The 27,003-nt window shown below is 36.6% G+C and overlaps 1 protein-coding gene across 1 annotated transcript in view; it reads left to right on the top strand.

Moving 5' to 3' along the window:
• Positions 1-27,003, top strand: part of ANGPT1 (angiopoietin 1) — a 178,427-nt gene that overhangs the window by 126,177 nt on the left and 25,247 nt on the right. Inside the window, 2 exon segments of the mRNA XM_019470771.1 lie at positions 9,632-9,778; positions 9,780-9,805. Coding sequence (XP_019326316.1) covers positions 9,632-9,778; positions 9,780-9,805 — 173 coding nt within the window.

Below are 27,003 nucleotides of genomic sequence, written 5' to 3'. Positions count from 1 at the left end.
TGGGTTGACGGTTGGACTCGATGACCTTAGAGGTCTTTTCCAACCTCAATGATTCTATGATTCTATGATTCTGTGGTGGTGGTGTGGGATTATTATGTTGTATGAATAAGCTTATGAGAGTGAGTTATGAGTACAAGGGGATAAAAATGGCACACTTCAGACGAATAATTTTGTAACAAAGTCACAAATACATTTCTTATGATAGTACACTTCAAAGTCATGAGTTATAAGTTGCTTACATCTGAAAAAAATCATTTACTTCAAGGGACTGGAATAAATGACATGGAAGTAATTTGTTTTCTTCAAACATTTACCAAGTAATTTGGATATAAGGAAATGATTTTTGGTGACTGGAATGTGTATTAAGATATTGTGTGAGTAACGCCTTTCATGGAGACCCACTCTTCTGTGATAAAGAATGACATGTCATGCTAGTTTAATAAAAAGTCACTTCTGACTGCAACTGTTACTCAGATAATTGTCACTTTCATCAGTGTTATAAAAAGAGCCAGCATGTTCTCTGCTTCTCCTGAGATCTAAATTCAGCATGTCCAGTGGAGATAGACATGATATCAAAGTGGTGAGAGACCATATTCAGTTTTATGAAAACATGCTCGTGAAACTATTCTCGTCCTGACCAAGGCTTAATCTACAGAGTGCATTTCAACAGTATGATCTAAGGGAGTAAGAATGAAACAATATTTGTTTCAGAGGGCTTTGGATCACTAGATTGGGCGCCAGAGAAGATGTTACCACACAAGGAAGCATCTTCTTTATTTTGGGGAATATTTTTGGATGTAAAATTAAACACAATTTTGTGTTGGAGCACAGTTGTGTTTTAAATGTGTTATAGTCAGCACAGTCTTCCCTATGCAAAAGTTACTGGATAACTTCAGTTTCAAGTGTTGTGTTGACATATGGCTATATACTTGTGCCTATTCTGCCACCAGTGCTTCAATTTAACACCATTAATGTATACTGATAAGACTCATGTGGTCTTCCAAAGGCTGTTAATATAACCATGTAAGGTATTCCTTACATGTAAAACTTAGTAAATTTTATGTAACAATTTCATGATTCAGCTTAATTATGCTAACAGCCTGTAGCAGAGGACCATGAAAAAGATTAATATTATTAAAGAAACTTTCTAACCAAAAGATGGAAATGCCATTTTACAAGAGCCAGGTGAGATTTTGAGAGGTTGTTTTTTAAATTAGTGATTTAAACTTTCAGTAGAATTGTAGCAGAGGTCCTCCCAAATGATAGTTGTGTGCTCTCATCATGGAACAGCTTTCTTTTTAGGGAGGAGCATCTCCTGCCTGATCTGTTCCATTTGGGACTCACTGGAGCCGCCCTTCACTTTGGGGCTCGTGTAAAATTAGCAATCTAACTTTTTGACTTTGGCGTCAGTCATCTTCTATTCTTGTTCAGCTATTTAGTGTAGCAGCTGAGCCCAAGCAGGAGAGAAAAGAGCAACCTATAAGTCTGATGTTTGGAGTATTTAGATGGATTATGGGGCTGAGATTCAAGTTCCTGCTCAAACTCACATACAGACGGTTTGACGGTTGGTCTTTCCTGTAGCATCTATGCTCCTAGTCATGTGCATCTTTGCTATCAGGGATGAATCAGTGTCTTTTGAACAGAAAAGAGAATTAAGTCCTACCTCCAAAAGTTCTTTCTTTTTGCCTGAAGTGAAACAAAAGTACCTTTTTTTAGATTTTTTTTTTTAGATTTTGAATTTTTAGCCCTAAACCATACAATTTATTTCTTTGCAAAGAACAAAACAGAAAGTTCTCTTAAGCTCCCAATTCATCTTTTTTAGAATACAAAAAATGAGTTTTCTTTCCTTTAAAACATACCCACCTCCCTGGGATGCACTTACTGGGAGCTGCACTAAGTGTCTGTATATTCCCAGGATCCACTTGTCCTAGAGTGAAGAAGGTGGTTTGGGAGAGAGGCTCTCAATGTAATTTGTCTCAGTAGGAGATACTCTCCTGGTTTTAGTTAAACAGTAAGGAAGTTAGATTGAAATCCAGGCCTGAGGAAGATGCACGGGCTGTTGTATATGGGTCACTGCAGGAAACTGAGCTGTTTGGGGCCCATTGCCTAGCCAGAGGTAACATTTGTGTAAAGTTTGCACCTCAAATCTGGATTCTGTCACTGTGATTCTTCCTCATCAGGAATTCTGCTACTACTGATGCTGTGTATTTGAGAAAGAGAAAGGAGAAAGTGAACCTAACTTCTGTATTTCTACTAATATATTTGGTCTAGAATGAAGTACAACAGCCTGAATTGCTGCAGGATATGAATAAGATTTTGAGACACACTTTTCAAACTTGAATGATTCCTTTAAAACATACCCACCTCCCTGGGATGCACTTACTGGGAGCTGCACTAAGTGTCTGTATATTCCCAGGATCCACTTGTCCTAGAGTGAAGAAGGTGGTTTGGGAGAGAGGCTCTCAATGTAATTTGTCTCAGTAGGAGATACTCTCCTGGTTTTAGTTAAACAGTAAGGAAGTTAGATTGAAATCCAGGCCTGAGGAAGATGCACGGGCTGTTGTATATGGGTCACTGCAGGAAACTGAGCTGTTTGGGGCCCATTGCCTAGCCAGAGGTAACATTTGTGTAAAGTTTGCACCTCAAATCTGGATTCTGTCACTGTGATTCTTCCTCATCAGGAATTCTGCTACTACTGATGCTGTGTATTTGAGAAAGAGAAAGGAGAAAGAACACCTAACTTCTGTATTTCTACTAATATATTTGGTCTAGAATGAAGTACAACAGCCTGAATCTGCAGGATATATGAATAAGATTTTGAGACACACTTTTCAAACTTGAATGATTATACAGACATTTAGATCTTTATTTAAACTGACAATAACTTAGTTTTTGTTTTAGTCTTTTGAGAAGGTACCTCTGGATTCAATCTAAACATATCTTTAAAACTTGCCACCAAATAATTGTTAGTATTTCATAGAAACAGTTCTGAATATTTAGTATTATTTTCCCATATTCTTTTAAGTTAACATTATTTAACACATTTGTTCTCTGAGGAAATTGAAGTCATTTCTATAGACCACATCTTTATTTCAAATAATGCAATGAATAATTCAACATGATGGAAATGAAGAAGTATACTGATCTTTATAGAAATTATCTTCTTAAACAAAATCCATTCCACATTCTCAGCTAAGGCAAAAGGAGCTGAATATTCTTTATGGCTTCTGGGAAGACACTGCTGCTGTAAAACACTGAATTATTATCTGCTTTATTCAGTGAATTGTCTGACAGGAGATGAACCCATAGGATATACTGACTGTGTCTGGTTTCAATTTTGTTTTGTCTATAAAAAGTCAAAGCTTCCTATGAGCATTATCAGACAAAATAAATAAAGTAAGAGAGATAATTGTTTAATGAACTTGGAGTAACATGATTCAAGCAGAATACCCTCACAGATTTTGCCAAAGCTAATAAAACTCTTTTGCACCCTACTTATTATTTTTGAATAAGTATCAACTTTGTAAATTCTTAAGGTCATTTTTAAAACCAGTATTGAATTCTGTTTCTTTGTACTCATGACTGCTTTAGTAGTTTTGATTCTGTTAATCACCATGCAATTGGAAATGAGGTGATGTAGAACCTGGAGGTCATCTAGAGTAAATAGTATAAAATCATGTACTTTTGTCTGTGATTCCTGATTCTAAGTACTTTAATGCATACAAAGGAACAACAAATTACTATTTATTTATTTTTTTATGTAACTGTTGGGCACTATGTCAGAATTTATACAGTTTACTATATAGTTATAGGCATAAAGAACCAGAAAACTCCTTTGCTTCATCCTAGTACATAAATGGGACTAGAACTGTCAGTAAGGTTCTATTTTGTGTCATTTCTTTGCTCTGAAAACAAGCGTTATCATGTCTACAAGAACAATCCATTCTAAATGTAGTACAAAACGTCACCTGATTATTCCTTGATAAAAAAACTATTTTACTAATTGGTTGTGATTTTTATGTCTTTTTAACTGACTTATTTCAGATCAAACTTTGCCAAAACTTGGTCTTAATGCAATTTTCAGCAGCAAAAATATAAATGTTTTCCATTTGTGAAAAATAAAATGAAACATTAAAATAATCTATGCTAGGTCAGTGCAAAGATTTGTGTATCCTGTTTGTGGCTAGTAGTGGACAGTTAAGAAAGCATATTATGATAATGTAAGCATATTTCCCTGCTATATTCTCCCAACTTCCATAGAGTGTTAATGAGGAAAACGTAAGAGAATTCTGAAAACTTTTGGAAATTTCTTACCTTCCCCTATTACATTAAGCACCCTTTTGGGAACTTAAAGTCTCTGATTTGCCAGTCATCCCAAAATGTTATGCAAATTTCAAGGGAAAAGCAAAATGAGTATTTTTGGAATAAAATATAAAAATTAAAGAATTAATCCCTCTACTTGGAAACATGAAATGAACAAAATATAGAAAGCTAATGACAAAATAGTTTCTCTTAAACATTTAAAATGCAATTTTGGAACAGTGCTTACAACCCACTGGGTTTCAGAGGGACTTAAAATGTAGTTAACTACAAACACATTCATGAAATACAGATGTTCCTTTTCGTAGTAGATTGATAGCTGAGGATGACTTGGATCACCTCATGTACTTCCTTGAGTTTAAGTACAAAACTTTAACACAAATAATTCTGGAAATATTTGCTATAGCAACATGAATGCAAAAAACAATGACTATGTTGACAGAGTATATAGGTACTGGGAAACAAACACATTTAAAGATAGCTATGGGTCTGGAATAGTTGACTCCTAATGTTAACTTTTAAGATTTAACACTATGCCCTAAGGCATTGTCAAAACAAAACTCCTTGTCCATAGAAGATGACAAGCACAGTCTAAGGCAAGGCTGAAGGCATCTTATCACTTGGGACCCCAGAGATTTGAGCAGCAGTATAAACATAAATGTTCTGTTAACCAAAATGCTTGGATTTCATTACTGAATTTTCATTACTGAACAATTACTGAATTGTCTCATGAACAGCAAAATTAATGAGGTCTGCTTTTCTGTGGATTTTTGTCCTGTGTCCCATAGAGAAGTCCCATTCTTGTTACTAATAATCTCCCGAATCCCTACTATTTTCTAAGATTCTCTGTGGCAATAGCTTGAGTTCCCCTTTTATGTCCCTCAAATCTCTCCCAGATGTCTAAAGGTCCTCCGAGGCAATACATGCTCAGTGTCTGAGCTTGGCTGGCTGGTCTGCGCCTGCTAATAGGCAATTGGAATAGGCAACTGCTGAGCTTCTGCTTCAGCATTTCTCCCAGTGGCAGCTCATCCCAGGCACCAGTTCTCCTGAAACCTTGTTGAACTTCAGGTCTGTGCGATTTCTATCCCAACCTCGAAAGTGTTCAAAAAGTATTGCACGAAAATAAAGGACAGGTGGGCATAAAAATTGCACAAGCTTGTTTCCTTAAGTTTTCTGGCTGAAGAAAAAGAAAAAAAGACTTTGTATTTAAAGGTAAAATTCTGAAATGCACTTTGAAGGCTAAAGATCTTGAAGGTAAATCAAAAGAACGTGGCACAATCATTTTCTTTGCCAGCCTCAGCCTTGGGAATGGAAACAAAAAGTTAAATCATGTTTTTCAGGTTTTTTTGGCTAATGCACACAACATCTTACATATCTTGTCAAAGTAGTAGTGTTCTTGTAGCAGCGACAGTCTAACTAAGATATAAACAAGGAAAGCTGTGTAGTTATTAAGTCAGTCAAAGTATCTGGGAAAAACAGCAAGCGTGCAAGTCTTTCTTCAGGTCTGAAATAAAGGCAGTAAACTGCAGACTAAATACAGGTCGGAAACAGTTGAGTTTGGCATAATAAAATTATACTTGAAGAAATTGTTCCCAACTCTGTGCTTAACAGAAGTGTACTGCTCCTCTCTGGTTTAGATCTATGAAAGTTCTGAGTGCCTGTTTGTTTGTTTATTTCTTTTTCCACCCATATTAGGTGTTTAATAAAATACCATACTTCTCCTTAGGAGAAGTAGGAACATTCCTTGCTTCAGAGATATGTTTTATATTCAACTTACTTTCTTGGTTTTCTTTTCATAAGAACAAGAAGTTTGTTTAAAAAGAAGTTGCTCCTGACAAGAAAAAAAAAATCATTCTTAGTCTAGGCATTTCTAATCTGAGTTTCAGTATTGTAGCTCGTTATAGTGGGATTCAGTTTTTTGTAACTAATGTGGTGGCTTTCCTCATAATTTTTTATATTACTTTTTATATTCCTTCTGTTCCCTTTTGCTGCAACTTCATTTCCTCTGGTCAGGAGAGTAAACCACTTAGTGACAGATTTTCATCTTAGTGTAATAACACATGCGAAAAGGGAGAAGGAAGTGTAAATGCGAAGAAGAAAAATTATTATTATTTCAGAATAATTATATATGGTGTCTGGAGTTTATATTGAAAACATATGGGAACACATAATGTTAAAAAAGCCACATGTATTACATCCTGAATAGGCTGTAATCTAAATAAGATAAGACAAATATAATTCAATAGACCCACAGTTCAAAGGGGAGTCCCCTCAGCTTGCCAGGGCTGGGAAAAAGGGAGAAAGGATTTCCTGAAAATCTTCTTTTAAAGTGAGACAGCTGATAAGAATAATAATATATCTTCTGTGAATAAGAAACCATGTAGACTGCAGAAATGTACTTTGGCTGGTATATAAACACCTATGCTCCAATTTCTGCCTTCTGGATTTTAGGGAGACAAACTGCCTGTCAGGTAGTCACCGCAGAGCATATTTTCCTTTCCTCTGAGACAAGTGGCAATGACCACTGATGAAAGAGGATGTCAGAGACAAACCACTGATGACTATGGTATGACACTGCCAAAGCTGCTAGAACGGGAGGGACCATGTGTGACAGTCATAGGGCAGAGAGACAAGGCGAGGAGATGGAAAGGATCAAAGGAATAGATAGAAAACAGTGAAAACTACAGAAGGGTATGTCAGCTGTAGACAGGGTTTATGCAGGTGAGGAACAAGCTTTTGTATTTTAGGAAGTATGTATGAAGCCAAATATGCATGCAAATGCGATCAAAGCAGTAGGTGAGAGATACAGAAGCATCATCATGGGAAAACTTGAGGAGCAGGAGCTCACACTGAAAGACTGATGTGGTCAAAGCAAGATATCACCAGTATTAGCTGCAACCAGTATTTACAGGGACTTACATAGTAAATAATCTACTTGAGAAAGAGGATATAATGAAATAATGTGCAGGAAAGGAAAAGCCAACTAATAGTATCCTCCCATATTTCAGTTTGAGGCTTCTCTGAGACTCACCACAGACTACCGAATTTCAATTCTTGCAGACTAAACACTTTGTCCACGTGTATCACTTGATGGTCTCCGAGCCAAAAGGCAGATATGCTTATTCAAAACATAAACTAGTGTACTAAGCTCAGCGTAGCCAAACGTGGCATGTTTTCTCAGCCTCTAGTATCAGGGAGCACCAAATATCTGCTCAGGTAGGCTAGTTAAAACATAAATGACTCCTGAGTAGAGTGTTTTCTAATGTAATTCCCTGTAGAAACAACAAAAAAATCCCTCCATTTTATATTTTTTTGATCCAGTCATAAACTTTTAAGCTTCTAATTTTTTAAAAATAAGTTTCTTTAGAAGTTTGCAGCTGGTATACCTATGTACTGCCTGAGTGAAGTATTAGCTATACTGCAGCTTCACTCAGCTGCCGCATGGCCTCTGGGGAGGCAGGATTTCATCCTCAACAGACCCAACTAGTCAGGGCTGGAGCCAGGGCAATGCAATAAAGAACAAAAGAGAGAGAGGGCTGTACTTTCAGTGTTTCCATCTCACATTAGGATGTGACTGAAACATCATATAGAGATCGATTTCTTGCCAATGTGTCTTACGGACATATTTCCCATTACCTAACTTCTAGTCCCAAGGAATTCTCTTAACTTTACCCCCCTTTAAAAAATATGCACTTTCTGCAAATGTTTAAACTTATTCCTGAAAATTATACTGACTCAGTCAGTGGCAGATCACATGGTTTAATTAATGATCTGAGAGCAAATGTTGTCTGTTAAACACCATGATGGGGAGTGCAGAGGGAAAGTAACTTCCTATAATGAATGACAAAGGAAAGTATTTAAGATTGGATACAGTCTAATCTATTCCAAAACCAGGATTGTTTTATTGTTTATTTCTTTCTTATATCTGGCAGTCACAGCTTAGTAACAGAGGGTGAGTTTTTATCACATGAAAGGAAATAATCCAATCTTTCATTTAATTTGATCAGGAAATTTTCACAGGGGTCTTCTGAAACACTCCCAGCACATCACTGTAAGCAAACCAGCAGATTTCCTGTTCCCATTTTTCCTAGCTTAAGAAATATGAATAGGCATAGTCATGTTGAAATAATTTTCACAAGTGAAAATTACGGTTTAAAATAATTTTTATTGTTTAAAGAGAACAAAAATAGAACTAAGATTTCTCAGGTATGAACTAATAGTTTATAAAGAAAAATAATTTTAATATATAGTAAATTAAATTATTGACATTAAATAAAACCTTAAATTTAGTAAAATATTCACTAAAATTTAAACAACTTTAGAACCTGGAAGATGCACAAAAATATGTCTAAGAATACATTTTGAAAACTGGTTATACTTTTTCTTTTATTATTATTTTTCCATGTTTGAAAATTGTATACTTTGCTTAACTGGAAATAAGATCATCTGAATATTTGAAATGTGAGGAGAGTTATGGACCTTAAATATTCTTCTGCTGTTTATTTTTCATTCTTAGAACATAAAGTTACAGTACCCTCTCCTGTGCTTTGGGTAGTCTATAGAAATACTCCTAACTCCTTAAGTTAAAGATTTCAAAGAATTAAAACATATATAGATATCTTATTTCACCTCAGCAGGGTGAGAAAAAAATAACTTTGTAGTAGCCAAAATCTCAGCCAATATGAGCTTTAGTGGACCAAGAATGAAGTAAATAAATGTTACAACTGAGGATCACTCACAGACACTGCCCTGTCCAGCAGGTCTTAGATACAGAAGAAGATTTTAAACTAAAAACCTCCTTCCTTCAGTTGTGGCAAATACTCGACAGCAGAGGAATGGTCCATTATTCTTTAGAGATTAAAACATGAGCTATCATCCACAGCTAACAAATTCAGTGTATAATCTAGGCTAATTTAAACTCCTTTTAACCTTTTATAGTGTATAGCAGAATTCTGTTTTGACTTGTCTTAATAGAACTAACACCATATGATATGTATTATAGAATATGACTATGTCCAGTATTCCCATTGAAGGATGTGCAAATACAGTATCATACTACTAATATCTTGTAATTGGAAAGCGATTTTCAACTGATAACCTCAGCTGCCCTTTCAAATATCAGTTGAACTGCATGACACTCCTACATGGTACTTATTAGTAGACTCATTTTAGAGATAGTCAAACTGGAGCATAGAAAGCTATGAGCAGTAATTAGAATGTATAGGTAAAATATAATGATGGTTTTATTATTGTATAAAGATTCTACCAATTACAATAATTACAACTAGTTATTTTGCCAACTTTTTTCTAGGGTTTTGGTAGCGCGTCAGGTGAACATTGGCTGGGAAATGAATTTATCTTTGCAATAACAAGTCAGAGACAATATTCTCTAAGAATTGAATTAATGGACTGGGAAGGAAACCGGGCATATTCACAGTATGACAGATTTCACATATTTCATAGGAAATGAAAAGCAGAATTACAGGTAAGAATCTATTGAAATTCTTTTGACTCTACTGAGTAATAAATATTATTCATTTTTCTCTTTTTAAATATGAGAAAGGACAATAATATGATACTGATTTTCATTGAAAGTGAATAAGGAGGTTAAAAATAGAAATCTATTCTCAGTGATGCAAAATTAGAGTAAAACTAACATATCTGAGAACAAGGGTTGATCTATTAATCATGCTGTTTGGTAGAACTGTTAAAAAATTGTATAACTTTTAGCATATCTGAGACCATCAGAACTCAAAACTGATTGAATAGAAAAAGGATATGGATTCTTCATTACAACTTGAAGGATTTCTACCTCAGAAGCATAAAACTGAAACAATGAACATGAGAAGAAAAAAATAAAAATGCTGTTAAAACATCTGATCTTTCCAAACTAAAAATTCAGTGTAAATGAAGAGGAAAAACAGAATGCTGGATCTTATTGTGAGGAGATAAAACACAAAACAAAGTGTCAGGTACTGGATAGCCCTGATTCAACATCATCATCAGCATGCCATTTATTAGAGTTTGAAAAAGACATATGAAATTAAAACTTTTTCCAATAATATTTTTCTCTTTTTTTTTTAAGATAAAAGATTAAGAAACTTAAATCTGCTTATTAAAAAAAGAAAAAAAACTTGGAGACACAAGAGATATGGATGACCTAAGTGGTTTAATTTTTTTTTTTTTTTAATCATTGCTTCATCTGAACAGAGAGTACAATGCTGGAGAAAGAAAATAAAACCCAGAAAAATAACCTAAATTATTTATTACAGCACATCTAGTCAGCATAAAACTTAGGAGAGAAACAAAAATACTGTAAAACCAAACATTCAAGTCATAGTATGTGAAACTAAGTTGGTATTCAGATTTTTAAATTCAAGTAACTTGATTCTCAGAAATGCTGATTGCCTCCCTCCCCCCTGGGCCTCCAGAGAAATGAAAGTGAGAGCAATTTGCTCTTTCTGCTGACAGGACTCTGCCCAGGTGGGACACAAAGTAGTGGCCCTGTCCTCGGGTTTGTCAGAGGGCACTACTGCATAGTGTAGAAGCCAAAAGCTACATTTAAAAGCAATCTGTATGAGTTTAGCTCCTGCATAAAGCAAGGACTATCCCATGGCACACAAAGGACAGCTCTGTCCTCCATTGCCTCCAGCAATGCCGTGCCTGGTACTGCCCATGGCATGCCGTTTCCCCAGATTTGGGAAGGTGAAGTACCCATTCTGAGGCTCTCTTAGGCAAAGAGTAAATATAAGTAAAGGAAATTTCTAAAAACAGAGGCTAGAAGTATTTATACAAAACATAAAAACATCAGTGTAAAAGTGGTTAATGTGAGGCCTTAAACATTAGTAGAAGTTGTTCAAAAATGTAAGGAAAAGATGGGACAAATACTTGTCAAGTGAGGTAAAATGTCAAAGGACAAAGTTACACATAGCTCTAAAAATTACGATGAAAATCAGAGAAGATGCCAGGAGTATTACTCAGAGGGTGAATTAAGATGGCTGAATTTGCTAACAAAAACAGTGTCTTTTTTGCTCATATTTATTCTGTACTGAATAGGGACAACATGTATTGTTGAGGAATTGGAAGGATGTTGAAAATTTAACTTATGTTAAAGCTTATGTTAAGGAAGGATTTATTTTCAGCACTCATCTGGGTTCATTCATGGCAAAATAGCGAGAGAATTTCTTGTTTTGTTTCAAAATGCTAGACTGTGTTTGTAGTAAGATAGTAGAGCAACTTGGAAATGCTTAAGGGATTTCTGCCTATCATAAGTCCAAGTAGAAGAAGAGGCAAGGAATTTTGAGGAAGGGCTGCACCGTTGTCCCTCCAACAGTCTGGGAACTCTGCTGGGGACTGTGACCTGAGACTGCCTCAGGTGCTAACTACCAACCAGGACCAGGACATGGGCTTAATAAATTATGTACAGTTGCCTATGTATATTTAATTGATTGCCCTTTTCCTGGCACAGTAAGCCTGATCCAAGTAGTACTTTCCCAGGCAATTCCTGAACACAACTGTGGGATCCCATGGAGCAGGGACTTTTTCCAATACACACTGTGAGCAAGTCCATGTTAGTTTGTTGGGAAAGAAAGTCTATCCATACAGACATGAATAGTGGTGTGCCACTAACTTTGAAGGCAAAAGAGCAAGCCCTAGCCCAAGATTTAAACTTTATTCAAAATTTTATATGTCCTTTGTCATCTGTAATAAACTTTGCCTCAAAGAAAGAGCCTTTAAAGGACTTGGGCATAGGATTTGCTTCTCTGCCTTGGCTGATAACACAGGCACTTGGAGGTTTCTTAAATAGGTTAGGTTTAATATGCTGATGGACAGCAGAGTAGCCCTGGAAAATCATCCTGAATCAGTCTAGGTCTCCAGGTTGTCTATACGAACAGGGAAGTATTTAGGAAAGGAAAGTAAACCCACTTTCATAGAAGAAAGGGAGATCTTTTGGTGATATAAACCATATTTTCTGAACATGGAAACAATTGTGAAAACTGATCCATGAAAATTCTTCTTGCTGAACAAGAAAAACAAAAGAAAAGTATTTCAAAAGTGTAGAAATTAAATCAGAAAGGGTGTACAGGCCTCAAGAAGTATAATGTTGAGTAACAGGGATAAATTCTGCTATCCATGTTCAAGTCACTTTTCCACAAAAATCAGAAGGAATTTGACTTGGGACTAATGACTGCAGTTTTGGTTCCTGTCCTACTCCATAGTCCAATTAAAGGCCAGAATGAGCTCTATTCATGCTGTCTGTGTGGCCTCCTTACGGTACAAGTGAAGTTCCTCTTTCTAGGGAACGGGGAATCAATTCCATTCACATTATTCTGGAATAAACAGAGAGGGAAACATGAAGAGGTAAAAAGGTTCTGTCCATCTCTGTTGGCCCTTTGGGTTTCAGATGAATTCATCAATTATTTTTGCTCAAACATATCTGAATATTTAAAGAAAATAACTGAGTGACATGGTGACAGTTCTGGAGAAAATGAAGTGTAAGCCACATAAAAATCTAAATTGTTTTTTATGCTTGACAAATGCTCTAGTGCCTAGTCCAGACAGATATATGTCCAACAGACATTTTGCAAACTAAAATTATGTTGGATTTTTTTAGAATTTATTACAAGAATGCATCCTATGACATAAAAACTCTTTATTTTGCTTGCCAGCATCACTATCTGTGATAGAAGCAACTCCAGAAGGGAGGCCAAATAGAAGCCTGATCATTGAGTCCTAAACAGCTGGCCACCCTTCAGAGAATGCTGCTTTCTCTTTATCTGAGGAGCTGCCATTAAGAATGTAAATGATTCCTCTGAAGTTGAAAACCACAGTTCCCAACCTCCTGCTCGCAGTGCCTTTCCTTCACAGTTGTCAGGCATTTGCCATGTTTGCCTTCAATACCTCAAACACAGAACAGCATACCTTTTCAAAACTTTAGCTGTTGTTCATTTGAAATAATTTTGCCAAACAAACTAGATACTCTCTTATTTTGGAAGCTGTTAGGATTTTCAGCTAGTGACTCACATTAAATGTTGCTTCTTCTCCCAAGTAACTAGCGATAGGACGAGAGGAAATGGCCTCAAGTTGTTCCAGGGGAGGTTTAGATTGGACGTGAGGAAAAATGTCTTTACTGAAAGAGTGGTGAAACATTGGAACAGGCTGCCCAGGGAAGTGGTTGAGTCCCCATCCCTGCGATGATCTTAGAGGTCTTTTCCAACCTCAATGATTCTATGATTCTATGATTCTATGATTCTTTGACACTGTTTGCAAAAATAAGTAATTGTAGGCTGGCTGCACTCTACATTAGTTTCAAATAATACAAGTTCCCTAAGAAATAATAACCAGTAAAGAGACAAGTTTCCAAGCTGGTCTGGGGAGTAGATCAAGGGGATCTGAAATAGCAAAAGGGTATTGAAATGAAAGGAGAAGTTCAAGTGGAACATCTTTCATTTATGCTATGACAGTACCTTGTACATCTGGAAGACACAAAAAAAACCCCTAAGGTTCCAGGTCTCACGTTTGAATATAGTAAATAAAAAAAAAAAAAAAAAAAAAGAAAACAAATACCATGAAGTGATAAAATGTGTCTGAGAAAATACAGAAAATAATTTTCATGCTGTTTTTCCAAAATCCAGCCCTAACATTATGCAAAGTTTGATTCAGTCTGGATAACTCCCAATTGGTGATTTCAGAAGGGTTCTGTTTTTTCTCTGGGCTGTTTGTATTCTCTTTACTACTTTTTATTAGCCTAAAGAATCTATGATTAAAAAGAATAATGCTGAACACATGTATGTTAAAAATATACTTGTTTCTCTTTCAAAATGAGACAGCTCCAAAAGGGTTTCTGGGAATGCAGAATAAAATCTATTTATCCCAGATGATGACTGCACAGAAGAAAGTTGAGATGAGAAGGTGGATACTGAAGCAGTAAATGTATAATGATAAATGATAACTGAAACAGGAAAGTCAATGTTGCACCACATGCGAAACCTTCAATAGCATGGAAGTATCTGTGATTAATTTCCTTTAGAATATCCTAGGCTTCTTATCTACACAAAATGATTACACAGAGGGCTGTCTGTAAATATGATTAAAACTATCTCTGCCAGTCTCTTTGCAAGTCTTACACTGTGGCAAGTAAAATCTCCATAGAGATATAGTTGACATTGTTTGATGTTGTTAGGAGCTGTACAGGTATGACACACTGCTGCTCTGACCTGTGTCCTCAGACCCTCCAGAATTAAACAGAAAAAGTAACTATGTGTTGGGATTTCAGGCACCACACTTCATAATCCCACATATTAGTTAATGAGAGCAGATACACTGATGCTGGATTTTGAACAGCAGTAATTTCAGCCTACACACACATCTGGTTTTGCTACTCATGATACAGGAACAGCACTTCCAAGCAAGGCATGGGATGGAGGATGGGGGAAATACAATTTTTAATTGGCTGAGCTACTTGTACTTCAGAGCCCTTAGAAAGGTTGAATATACCCTCTCCTCCCTATGACAATGTATTCCAGTATTTAGTCATTCTTCTATTTAGAAAAGCTTTCCATTGCTGCAATGACTCACTACCTTTGGTCCTATCCATGGAGAAATATGATTAAATGATGAGGCAGTGCTGCTGAGGTGAGCAAGACTTTGGGATTGCTGTAGGTATAGGTGAAAACTGATGATGGACAGAGAGCTTCCTAACTTCTGTGAGTGAATCATGTACTTAAGGTGATGGCTGATCTTTGATAGTTAAAATTAAGGAGAACAGTCTTTATATTGGAACCAGCATGATAAAGAGATTAGGAAATCTTATGAGAAAATGAAAGAGAGCATAGATTCATTATTAGTGGAACAAGCAAGAGACAAGTTGGCAGGACAATATTGGTTTTGTAGAGAAGAATCAGATATATGGGTCCTCAGAGGCAAGAAGTTGATGGAATTTGTTGCAAACAGGAGGGAGAGTCATTGAAATGATTGAAATCACTTCAAACCACTCACATGGTCCTGTGGTTCATACAAACCTAGGTAGCACAGTTTCCAAGCTCTCCAAAACACTGTTTCTCTCCAGGCTTTACTTTGGGAAACCAGATCAGTTGTTGAATGTAAACTAACAATTGTTAGACTTTATGGGACCTGTTAGCAGAGAGTTTTTAGTTCACTGAGTAGACTCATAGACTCACAGAATCATAGAATAGTTTGGATTGGAAAGGACCTTTAAAGGTCATCTAGTCCAACCCTCCCTGCAATGAGCAGGGACATCAACTAGAGCAGGTTGCTCAGAGCCCCGTCCAACCTGACCTTGAATGTTTCCAGAGATGGGGCATCTACCACCTCTCTGGGCAACCTGTTCCAGTAAATAATTTCTTCCTTACCTCTATTCTAAATCTACCTTCTTTTAGTTTAAAATACCCCTTGCTTGCCCTATTGCAAGAGGCCCTGCTAAAAAGTCTCTCTCCATCTTTCTTATAAAACCCCTTTAAGTATTGAAAGGTCACAATAAGGTCTCCAGGTCTCCTCAGAGTATTGGATTTTTTAGCTCTTGTTCGTTTAAGAGTTTGTATATTTAGTTTCAGCAATAGTATTATTTCTCTCTGTTTTCTTAGGCAAACTAGCTAGGTAGACTGAAGCCAGAGACCTTGATGTAATGTTAATCTTTGATATTTTTAAGGTGGAGGCTATTGATTTATTTAATCACCATTGTTGAACTAATGCTGGAATTTGTTACAAAAATTTCTCACTTTTCTTTCTGTAAAGTAGAGAAAAAATATTTTTTGTACAGTCTTTTAAATTGTACCAATGAAAATGCTGTAATAGGTAAGAGGAAGTATTATATGAGTGTGACTTTTATGGGGACAGCTGGTTTTGTGTATCTTTAATTTAAAAATATATTCTACAGACTATTGCTGTTTCAGCAGCAGGACATTAACAGGCCATTGTCACTTTCCTCAGCGTACAAAACCTCATTTTTAAATACTGGTGTGGTTCTTCGTTATTACCCAGGCTTTTCAGTGATGCATTTTCCATAAGTAACATATTTTCTTCTTGTGTCACTTTAGTAATTTAAGTAAAACAGGGAAGCAGCCTGACTTGTAAGTTTTTCTGAGCCATCTGCTTAGCTTCTTCTGCATTATTTGTATCACAGTAAACCTTCAAAGGGACCATTCTCAGATGGAGAAGAAAAAGTACAGTAGAGGGCACATAGGAAATCTGTAGCAAAGCAAGAAAATAAACACAGATCCTCTGAGAACCAGTCCTGTGCCCAGACCCCAGTACTTTTCTTGCCAAATATGAAAACTACAGAATGACTCAAAAAAATAGACATGGTGCAAAAATTTAAAGCCAAAGTAATTCTTTTTTTTTTGGAAGCTTGAAATTCAATTTGCAAGTCTACTTCAGAGGAAATATCCATGCAAAATCCTATTAACAGACAGAATGATATCTGTGGTATGCATACTTTCCATGATTTGAAAATATATTTAATATTTTTTCACCAAACAACGGTATAAAATGGATAATATGGAAAAAAGATTTAATGTCTCTATGTATATATAAATATCTGGCTGAAATAACTTTATTCTATTTAAGAACACTGGCAGTCCAATATTATTCCATGAAGTCTAAATACTGAAAGTGCAGGGATTCAATCTGATGCCCATTAACCAGAGGTCTTTCTGGAACCAGGCCAGTGTTGCTATATTATATCAGTGCCTAAAGCTCACTGGCAGTCCATGTACTATCACCAAATGTAGGCAGAAATGAAATATAACATTTTTTTTGACTAACTGAAAGTTGATGCAAATATACTTGGGGAGTTTATGAATAATAAAATTTAACTTAACCCACATGAATCCCTATGTATGCTATCCATCCACAGCTGATCATTTCCCACCTCTAACTACATAAAGCTCATTTGTAGTTCACTATACAATAGCCATGACTATTCTGAAGCAGGAACAGAGGTTTTCTTCTTCTGTGTTATGGAATACAATGAGAATGTCTGTATACTGAATACTGTAAAGGAGCAACTGAGTAGAGAATGGGAAGTACATAGTGAGAGAGAATCATGGGAATGGATAGAAGAGGGGTGATGTGCCGCTCCTGAGGGGGAGAGGAGAGGAGAGGGCTCTGCTGGATAGTGGAATAGGGAGTAGTGGAGCACTTTCCACCACCACATGCCCGTTTTGGTGGGAAGCTGGCTGGGGAGAAGGAAGGCAGTTGCCAGCACCAAAGCATTTTTCGCTTGTATTCCCTTCATGAAGCAAGAAAACGGGTTCACTTTAGCAAAATAGGCCCTCTATGAAGTGGTATGTAGTTCTTTGTTATCCCCCTGAAACTTCATAACTGGCAGCTCTGCAAAATCTAGTGACTGTCTGCCATGTTTGAGTGAAGAGTACAGGCTGCAGGCATGGAAGCACAGCTGTACCAGACCCAGCTATAACAGACATTCAATACCAAACTATATCTGTCCATATGAAGTATAATAATTGATTTTCCAAGAGCTAAAAATTGTTACAGAACCACCAATGATATCTTGTACTAACATAGTTCACTGAACTGTCTCTTTCACATGACAGAAGGGCATTGATGATTACTTTTCTTAACTTATAACAAATATCTTTAAAAGTGAGAAATTTAATTTAGAATTGTGCTATGTCGTTCATTGTAGGTATCATGGCACAAACAATTCCATACACAGAAGATGTATTATTTCTTCTGAAAGAGTTAGATATTTGCAGTTTTCATCGTTAGCCTTCTTAGTCTTAAACAGTTCCATGTAAAATGAATGGTGCTACTAGTCTTCAGGCCCTTTTGATAAAGGGTATTATTGTGGTGTAACCCGGCAGGCAGCTAAACACCACACAGCTATTCACTCACTCCCCCTGCCCCGAGTGGGATGGGGGAGAGAATCAGAAAAAAACAATAAAATTCGTGGGTTGAGATAAAGGCAGTTTAATAGGACAGAAAAGGAAGGGAAAATAGTAGTAATAATAATACTGATAAAAGAATATACAAAACAAGTGATGCACAATGCAATTGCTCACCCCCCGCTGACCGACGCCCAGCCAGTCCCCGAGCAGCGGACCCCCGGCCAGCTTTCCCCCAGTTTATATACTGAGCATGACGTCACATGGTATGGAATGTCCCTTTGGCCAGTTTGGGTCAGCTGTCCTGGCTGTGCCCCCTCCCAGCTTGTCGCTGGCAGGGCATGAGAAGCTGAAAATTCCTTGACTTAGTAAAAGCACTACTTAGCAACAACTAAAACATCGGTGTGTTATCAACACTATTCTTATACTAAAGCCAAAACACAGCACTGTACCAGCTACTAGGAAGAAAATTAACTCTATCCCAGCCAAAACCAGGACAGTATCTACATACTCAGTTACAGTAATATACTTTGAAGAGCACAGACCTCCTCACTGTTCTAAATCAATTGATCACAGGCATGAACTGCATTTCAGGTGATATGAAAATCTTTTTTTTTTAGAAAGTCAAATGCCAATTCATATATGCAAGGTCAGCCCAGAAATGATACAATTTATCAGACAGCATCTGTTAAAAAACACCATTAAAAGCACCTAACATTTATTTTTGTGTTTTATTTTGGTCACATAATGCTCTTTAATGCACTGATATCTAGGATATGGAGGGAAACCAACAGAGGTGTTCCATAAATTCTGGGAAATTCTGTACTTGAGATTTTAGAAAAGTACTGGTATACAAGCTTTACAAGGTATACACTGTTGGTTGTACAGCAGCCTTGCTTTCCAGGAGAAAAGCAAAGCCTCCAGTGTGAGTTACTCAGAATACGTCTGATATAACAATGACATAACCATTTCTGTGTATGCACTTATTCATCAGTAAAAGGTAGATATCTATTAGTTTATTTTCATTATTAGATCTTTCAAGCCATCTCTAAATTGTTGCTGTCTTCAGTCTTGCTTTTCTTTATCCTTTTCCCTCAACTGGTTAATTTTCAATTGCCTTCTCCAGATTGGTATATTTCTTTCACCAAAACTGGATAACTCTTCTCCATATACTCATTTTCATGTACCTGCAGAACCCACCTTCCAGGGGTTTTTGATAGGTTATTGATAAGAAACTTTCAATAATTAAGTTTGATTGTGTTCTTATGTTTCTAGAAACTTTTCTTTCCTTTCAGGGCTTTTCAAGCACATAACTGGAGAGAAGCTTGTTTTCCAATATGTTCCACCACAGCTATCGCTATGGGACATAGTGGGCATGTCATTATCTCCTCCTCCAGGCTCCTAGATTCATTTTTTAAGAAAAGGAAAATATATGAGTAAGAACAAAAGTATCTTATTTTCCCATAAAGCTTATCTACAATAAAATAAACACATCAATTCAAACTACTGATTACTTGAGGCAAGAAGAAAAAAAAATGGCTTGTAACAATTTGCTAGACTTAAACATCATCCTGTTTTTAATGAATTTAAGTGCTTATTCACAAATCAGACATGGTTTCCTACAGGTAGGTGAGATAAAGATTTTCAGTGCTAACATTAAAGCTGTTGGGCCCTAGGAACAGACTGCAGGACCCTAGCTGAGACACTTGAGTCTCTGTGCATGCCTGGGGAGAGATAAGCTCCTTAGACGGAAGCCAAATCAGGCAACATGCAGAGCAGAGAGCTGCCTAGAGTTAACCATTAGGAAATTCTGAAAATAGCAAGGCATCCATTTATGTCCACTGACGGTTCACAGCCCACAGCCTGAAGGTAGGAGACAATGTCCTGTCTTACTCAGGAAAGAAATGAAAGACCCTGGGTTAATGCATTCATTTGCCAGAAGGGATCCAGACCATAGTTATTGCTTCCCAAGAGAAAGCAGCAATCCGTGCTGCAGGGGAACAGGCTCATCGATGAAGCTCTGATACTGTGCAGGGAAGAATTCACTGCTCAGTGAATGAGTAGGTACCGGGTCATTTGTCAATGAGGTGGGAGAGGGTATTCTAAGATTATGTTCCCTGCTCCATGGATTATGTCTCATTTTGAATTAAATAGGCTTTGATTAAATGATGCAAATATGTTATGAAGCAGTGAGGACTATCCCTGAACTCTGAACACAAAACAAACAATTCTGCTACAGAGTTACACTTGTACTCCCTCTAAGGCTCAGTGAATCTTGAACAATTTTTTGCAGTGGCACACATGTTGCTGGTTATGGCACTGTTGTGAGGGAAGCTTTGTGATTTTAAACCTTTCTCTTTCTGACTGAATATAAACCACAACTCCTACATGGTGGGTAACCACTCAGATCAGTAAGTTGTTACATGAAAAGTGGAGAGTAACAACCACTGGTAGCTCAACTACTAATTACCTGCTGAGGATCTCTATAGAAAAAAATTTTAGTAGACTTGTGTGAGAACAATATCATGCAAAGCAAGAACAGTATAGTGAAATCCCTGCTGAGGGCTACTGCACAGGCACAAAAATCCGAGAGAACTCTTTAATGCTTGTAAGTATTGGCAGAAAAAATATCTATGCAAACTCCGTAGTGATCTTACTTGTTACGTATTGTAGCTCAGTGGAGATTTCACCAGCTATTCCCCAGCTATCAGGGACAGGCAGAGCATGATGGGGCACCTAAGAGAAAGCTGCACAGGCTTTTGTAAGGTAATGGCCATTTTTTTGGTTCTCCAATGTAAAATGACTACTCTCATCTTGTTGGTATTATCTTTAGGAGTAATCTATATTATTATTATTCTTGCACAGTGTTGCTCTCTTTTAAGCCTCTGTTGCTATATGCCATCTCTACATATTTGTATTAAGAAAGAATGTCAAACAAGTATTTTAACAAAGTTTAAAAAATCCTGGTGTGAATGGACCTCACTGTCCCTAAGGTAAGAGCTCCCACTTTTGCCAGTAACAACACCAAGAGCAGCTAAGTTTCTTTAATTTACTTCTGTCAAAGCATTTACAAAGATCTTAAACCTACTGATGTTTGTATTAGTGTAGAATTTAGTATAGAAACCAGTACCATCGTTTCTTCATCTCTGCTGGGCTTGACATGAAACAGTTCCTGAATAAAAGAACCATGTGAAGCTGAGACACTTCTGCTTATTTGCCACCCATGAGGAATTTTTTTATATCAAAACTATTGTGTGTAGGATATCCAGACATCTCCAAGATCAGATGGCATCTAAATTCAGGCTATCCATCACAGGAGCATAAATGATGTGATATTTGGCTCTATTTCTATAAAAAACTGAATGACACAATAACTAATTTTAAATGTTACAATAATTTTCTTAATCAGAAGTTGAGTATTCTTGTCATTTTTTCACTGTTTCAATTTACTTAATTCTTGTATAACATCATAAGTGTTAAAACTCTTTACAACTTACAATGATTACCAAAATATAGATTAGCATAGTGAAAATTTGTGTACAAAGTGTAAGCGCTGTGTGTAAGGACATGTCAAATGTTATAGATGGATACAGCACCACAGTGTGAACATTTAGACTTTCATTAATGTTTGCTAATCACTGATATGTTGATGATTTAGGATTGCAACATAATGAATCTACAAGTTTAAGGGTGCAAACAGTAAAGGACTGTGAGAGACTAATGCAAAAGTAAAATGCAGACTGAGAAAAAAAAATCTCAGGAAAATTCAGGATTATAAAATATCTCTAGATTAGAATAGTTTCTTTAATACAGATTGCATGATTGTATCATTCTCCTCATTATTATCTGTGAAGCTCAAAATATTTAACCTGGACATTATTCTTGTCATAACTTTGATCAAAACTGAAGAAACTGACACTTCCAAATGCCAGTCCAGAAAAGGTTGAAATGTGTATACAAAGAATGAGATGTGTATACAAAGAATGAGATGTGTCTCTGATTTCAATTAGAAAAATTATATTCTTCCTGTGGGTGACCAAGATCTCCATCAGAGTGAACTTGACCACTAAGTGTTTACAAGATTATGATTATTATTTAACATTAGTGACAATATCTCCAGATAAAAAAAATAATGCTGCTTGGAAAGTTTTCCAAAATGTCTACAATTTTCACCATTAGCCAAAAATTCAAACTTAAATTCTTCACAGTGCAGAAGCAAAGAAGAATGGGACCTGGAAGCCCCCTCTGTAGAGTTTCTAACAAAAAGATGTGCACTGTCTATGCCCACATAGCTGTTGACTCTCTGCCCACTCTCTGAGCTAAACAGAAGCTCGGTAGACCTGTCAATGTGGCATCAAGCCATAGCTAATATAACCTGCCCTTGAGTAGGCTTAGTGTCATGCTTATTGCGACAGTACAGCTTCCAGCCAGGATGGAGTGTGGGCAGAATGAGCTCATGTCTGCTCAGAGACCTGAAAGAGCAAGCTTTCATCTGCCCGCAAAAAAACATACAGAAATTCTTAGAGTGACCCTTATTTAATCTAGTATGTTCGTGGTTAAAGTCTCTGAAGTCTGTTACCAACTGCCCAGCCAACCAACTCCAGGGTGGGTTTTTTTCCCCCTTTTATCATTAACAGCTCTACTGGCAAGTGTTTCTAGAGTCTGATTCTGAGAACACTTTCTGCACTGATTCACTATATTTTCAGGATAATACCAGCAAAGTGGTGTGATTTTTTCTGTCTTCGCTTCTTTCATGAGTCAAAAACTCAAGTGTACCTGTGAGGCTTGGAGAGAATTTGGGAAAGGGATCATCCCAGATTTTTCCAGAGTCATACGTTACATCAATCTTTAAGAGTTGTTTTGTTGTTGTGGTTTGGTTTTTTCCCCTATCAAATGGAAACATACTTGATTTTGCTGTGTCTCTCTCTAAAGTAATGGTAATAAGAAGTGATATTATTCATGATACAGAATCCAATCCACAGCAGCAATGCAGCGGATGAGTTAAAGCACAAAGCAGAGGTATACACTGTGTCTAACGAGCTACTGATTTACATAAACCTACAAACAGATAACAACTTTGAACATCAGAGCACAGAAGTATTGTGGTATCTGATGCAGTGTACTTTTTATTGTTTGGTTGGTCTGCAAAGTTTAAGTAAACCTTCTTTATTACGATGGAAGAAAGAGGTACTCAATAACAATGGAAGCCTAATTAGAAAAAGACAAATGAGTGCCTGGTGCCATACAGAGTCTAGTCTCCAGTCTTCTGTTTCATCAGATACTAGAGGCTGATGTGTTTTCAATTTTAAACCAGTGCTGAAACAGCTCACCACACTTGACCCAAGTGCACGTGCACCATTTGTGTTCTATTTTCTTTTATTTAGCATTATAATTCAGTTGCACTGAAGTAAAACCTCTTTGTACCAATCTCAATGGCATTTGAACCAAAGAAGTCATTACTGTGAATCACAGCTCTTATAAGGTCATGACCTGCGTTTTTGGGGGAAAAAAGCGTGTAAGACATGCTGATCCCTGTTAGCCTGGTCAGTGTGGCACCAGCAAAGAACTTGGATCATAAATGGGTGACAGTCAGTGAACCTTTCACTCATATATGACTGTTTATCAGCCACAAATGACGCCAAGGGAGTTGAAAAATGTTTTAACAGTCTGTTTATATTTTTCTACAGAGGTCCTAGTGCCACATAACTCATTTTGGCATTTTTTAAACTTAATTTTGCATTAAGAAAACCAAGCAAACAGTGAAGCCAATATTTATTTTTCAAATAACTATAAACATTTCACAGAAACTCTCTGTGCATCAGTCACTTTTAAAATTTGTTACCTTTTCCTAAATACTTGCCCTTATAATGAACCTTTGACCTTTGTATGATAATGGAGATAAAGGCCAAGTGTAGCATGTTGTACAATACAGCCACTAATGAGTAAAGGGATCAAGCCAGACCTGTTGCATTATTCAGGCTTGTCCACCACCCCAGCCACTAATGAGTAAAGGGATCAAGCCAGACCTGTTGCATATTATTCAGGCTGGAGGTGGGTCATGCTTGAGTATATAAGTATTTTCGTTCTATATCCTGTTTTCAATATCATAAACCTTTAATCAAAAAACTAATTGTCATATTGCTGGTAGGAATGATACTATATGAATAAGAGAAGCCTTTCCTTTCTCTTCCCCACCTTTTTCTTCTTCTCTTTCACCTTCTCTCATTTTTTAAATTTTCCTTGAAGTGTACTCAGGCCCTCATTCAGCAAGGCACTTAGGCATTTTTTTTTTTATTTTAAGCACATACTAAGTACTTTGCTGAGGAAGAGCCACCAGAGCTCTCACTGAAGGTCAAGTCACTCTTGTTTCATTACCATTGCACACTCTTTAAGATGACATCAAATGTTTAAAACAAACAAACAAAAAAGGTCAGAAAGAGATCATGACAATTATGTTGTCATTAATACTACCTTATATTGTTTCCGTATTTGGAAATGATTGCATTTCCTGTCATCTCCACAAGGTGATTCTTCAACATCCCTTACTGTTTACTGATGTCATGAGTCTGAGTACACAGCCACCAGATTAAGCCCATTAATCTAATTAGTAGAAATTCATAAATTGTGAACTGGCTTATTCATCAGGACTGAACAGGTTCAAACATAGGTAAGTGAATGGAAATCCTAATTAACATTTCCTTTGAAAACAATATCCCCAAAAAACATCCCTGCATTTTCCTCTGGGATTCACCCAGCGGGAAGCACACATCTCTTGACACGAATCCCATCATAAATCTTGAAAATCTCATGCAGAACCCAAAATATTTATTTTAATGTGTTATTCATTAAGTTATTTCTTTAAATCGTAGTCTGTTGGCAGCTGCAAACTCATTCCATTCCAGCCACATTATAGCAATGCTGTAGTATGATTTGAGAGGGTCATTAGGTCATTAACACTGGAAAAAAATCAAAAACAGAATCTGCAAATGCCCAAAGGAGCATAATTGTAAAAGAAGATTGCACTGCTAGCATAGAATGAAGTAAAAACAATCAAAAAAATTGATGAAAAATTAATTGCAGACTATTTCCACTTCTATCAATAATGATTCATTTCCTTACATTCAAGCTCTTCACAAGGAGAAAAAAACCCACAGATATTTTAAAGATACCTTACACAGTTTCAATTAACTATTGTGCCAGTGGAAACATGCGGAAAAAGGTTATTCAATCTAGATGTTATGTCCAATTCAGTATTTAAATAATTTCTTAATGGTGATTACAGGTTACACCTCATTCAACATTCAATTTGAGAAAAACAAAGAAAGTTCAGTACTCATATTTCAAGTCAGGAATTCTGTGAGCTAGTGTGCCTCTCATTGCTTTTTCAGCCAACAGCCTTAGCCATTACACACAACTTCAAGCAATATAAGCCTGTGTGAAGCATGCATGGTTCTTGAACAAAATGACAGCATTTTACTTTCATTGTGTAGAAATGTAAATGTTTCCATAAAGTGAATCCCAAGAGCTGTCTCCTTATAGGAGGTACTTCAGCCTCAGTGACATTTTTGGAACAGGTTATTTCAAGGACATTGTCCCATTTTGTTTTATGCAAAATCTTTGGAATCTAAAGACATCGTCTCAGTGCTGGTCCCTGGTTTCGCTCTTATTTTTCTGCTTCTCTCTTATCTGATTCTTACCACTTGCTCTCACAGCAAACTGAATAGTTTGTGGTACTATATACTACTCTTGATCTGTTTTTCCTGCGGGGCAGGCCTGCTTAAGGGTTAGTTATCTTGCTGCCTGATTTGTGACCTGAGATGTTATCATGACCATGGAACTTTAGAGAAACAGACTAATATTACGGAAGGGGCCAATATAAATTAAAATATCACATCAATTTCTGCTCTGAAAGGTAGTCCGAATCCTTGGGATAATGACTTGTTTCAGGTAGACTGCGGTTTTCTGCTAAGCTGTACAAACATTTGATTGAACCTCCACAATTAAGAAAACAGTGAGGGTCCAGTATCCAGGTAAAATAAAAAGCTATATCCACTTAGAAAGTTACTTATATTGTTTGTTAATTTAAAAAATAAAACAAAACAAAATAAAATGCATATATAATCTATGGAACCTCAAGAATTAGGCACGTACAAAACTCATCCAGTTCAGTGACAGTGACTTTCTAATGAGAAAAAGCTTACATATGAATAAACCTCTGAATTTTCTTGTAGTTAGTAGTTTGTTATTCCAGTGAATCTGAAAATAGTGAGAATATGTAATTGCTGAGTGTACAGATAATGCATTTTTTTTTGAAAATGTTAGGGTTTTAGGACTTTTAAACTCTATTTCATAAAAGTTTATTTATGAATTAATCACAGGCATTCTTAAATAGGTTTTACTGATATCTTAGCTTCAGGCAAATACTGGGGAAAAACGAAAATGCAATTAGCTATATTTTCTTTTGCATCTCTGTGAACAGAAAAGAAATTGCACATTTAAATGGCATCTTCACAGATTTCTTCTAATTGCAAACAATAACATACAACATAGCAAAGATTTAATGAGCATAATTCAACAGTAGGAATGGACTTGTGGTACTTAACCTTCTTAAAGCACAACTATAACTAATTTCAGCCATAATTCCAGCACACCCTTTACAAAGAAAAAAAACAACCAAAAACCCCAGAAAAAAAACAAATCAAACCCCTAACACCTCCCCCCAAACCACATTGATTATTTAGAATGATAGAATAGTTTGGGTTGGAAGGGGCCTCTAAAGGTCATCTAGTCCAACCCCCCTGCCATGGGCAGGGACATC

This window comes from Aptenodytes forsteri, unplaced genomic scaffold (genome assembly GCF_000699145.1).
Source record: "Aptenodytes forsteri isolate BGI_AS27 unplaced genomic scaffold, ASM69914v1 Scaffold400, whole genome shotgun sequence".
NCBI classification, from domain to species: Eukaryota; Metazoa; Chordata; class Aves; order Sphenisciformes; family Spheniscidae; genus Aptenodytes; species Aptenodytes forsteri.
This window is presented reverse-complemented; position numbering and strand designations above follow the sequence as displayed.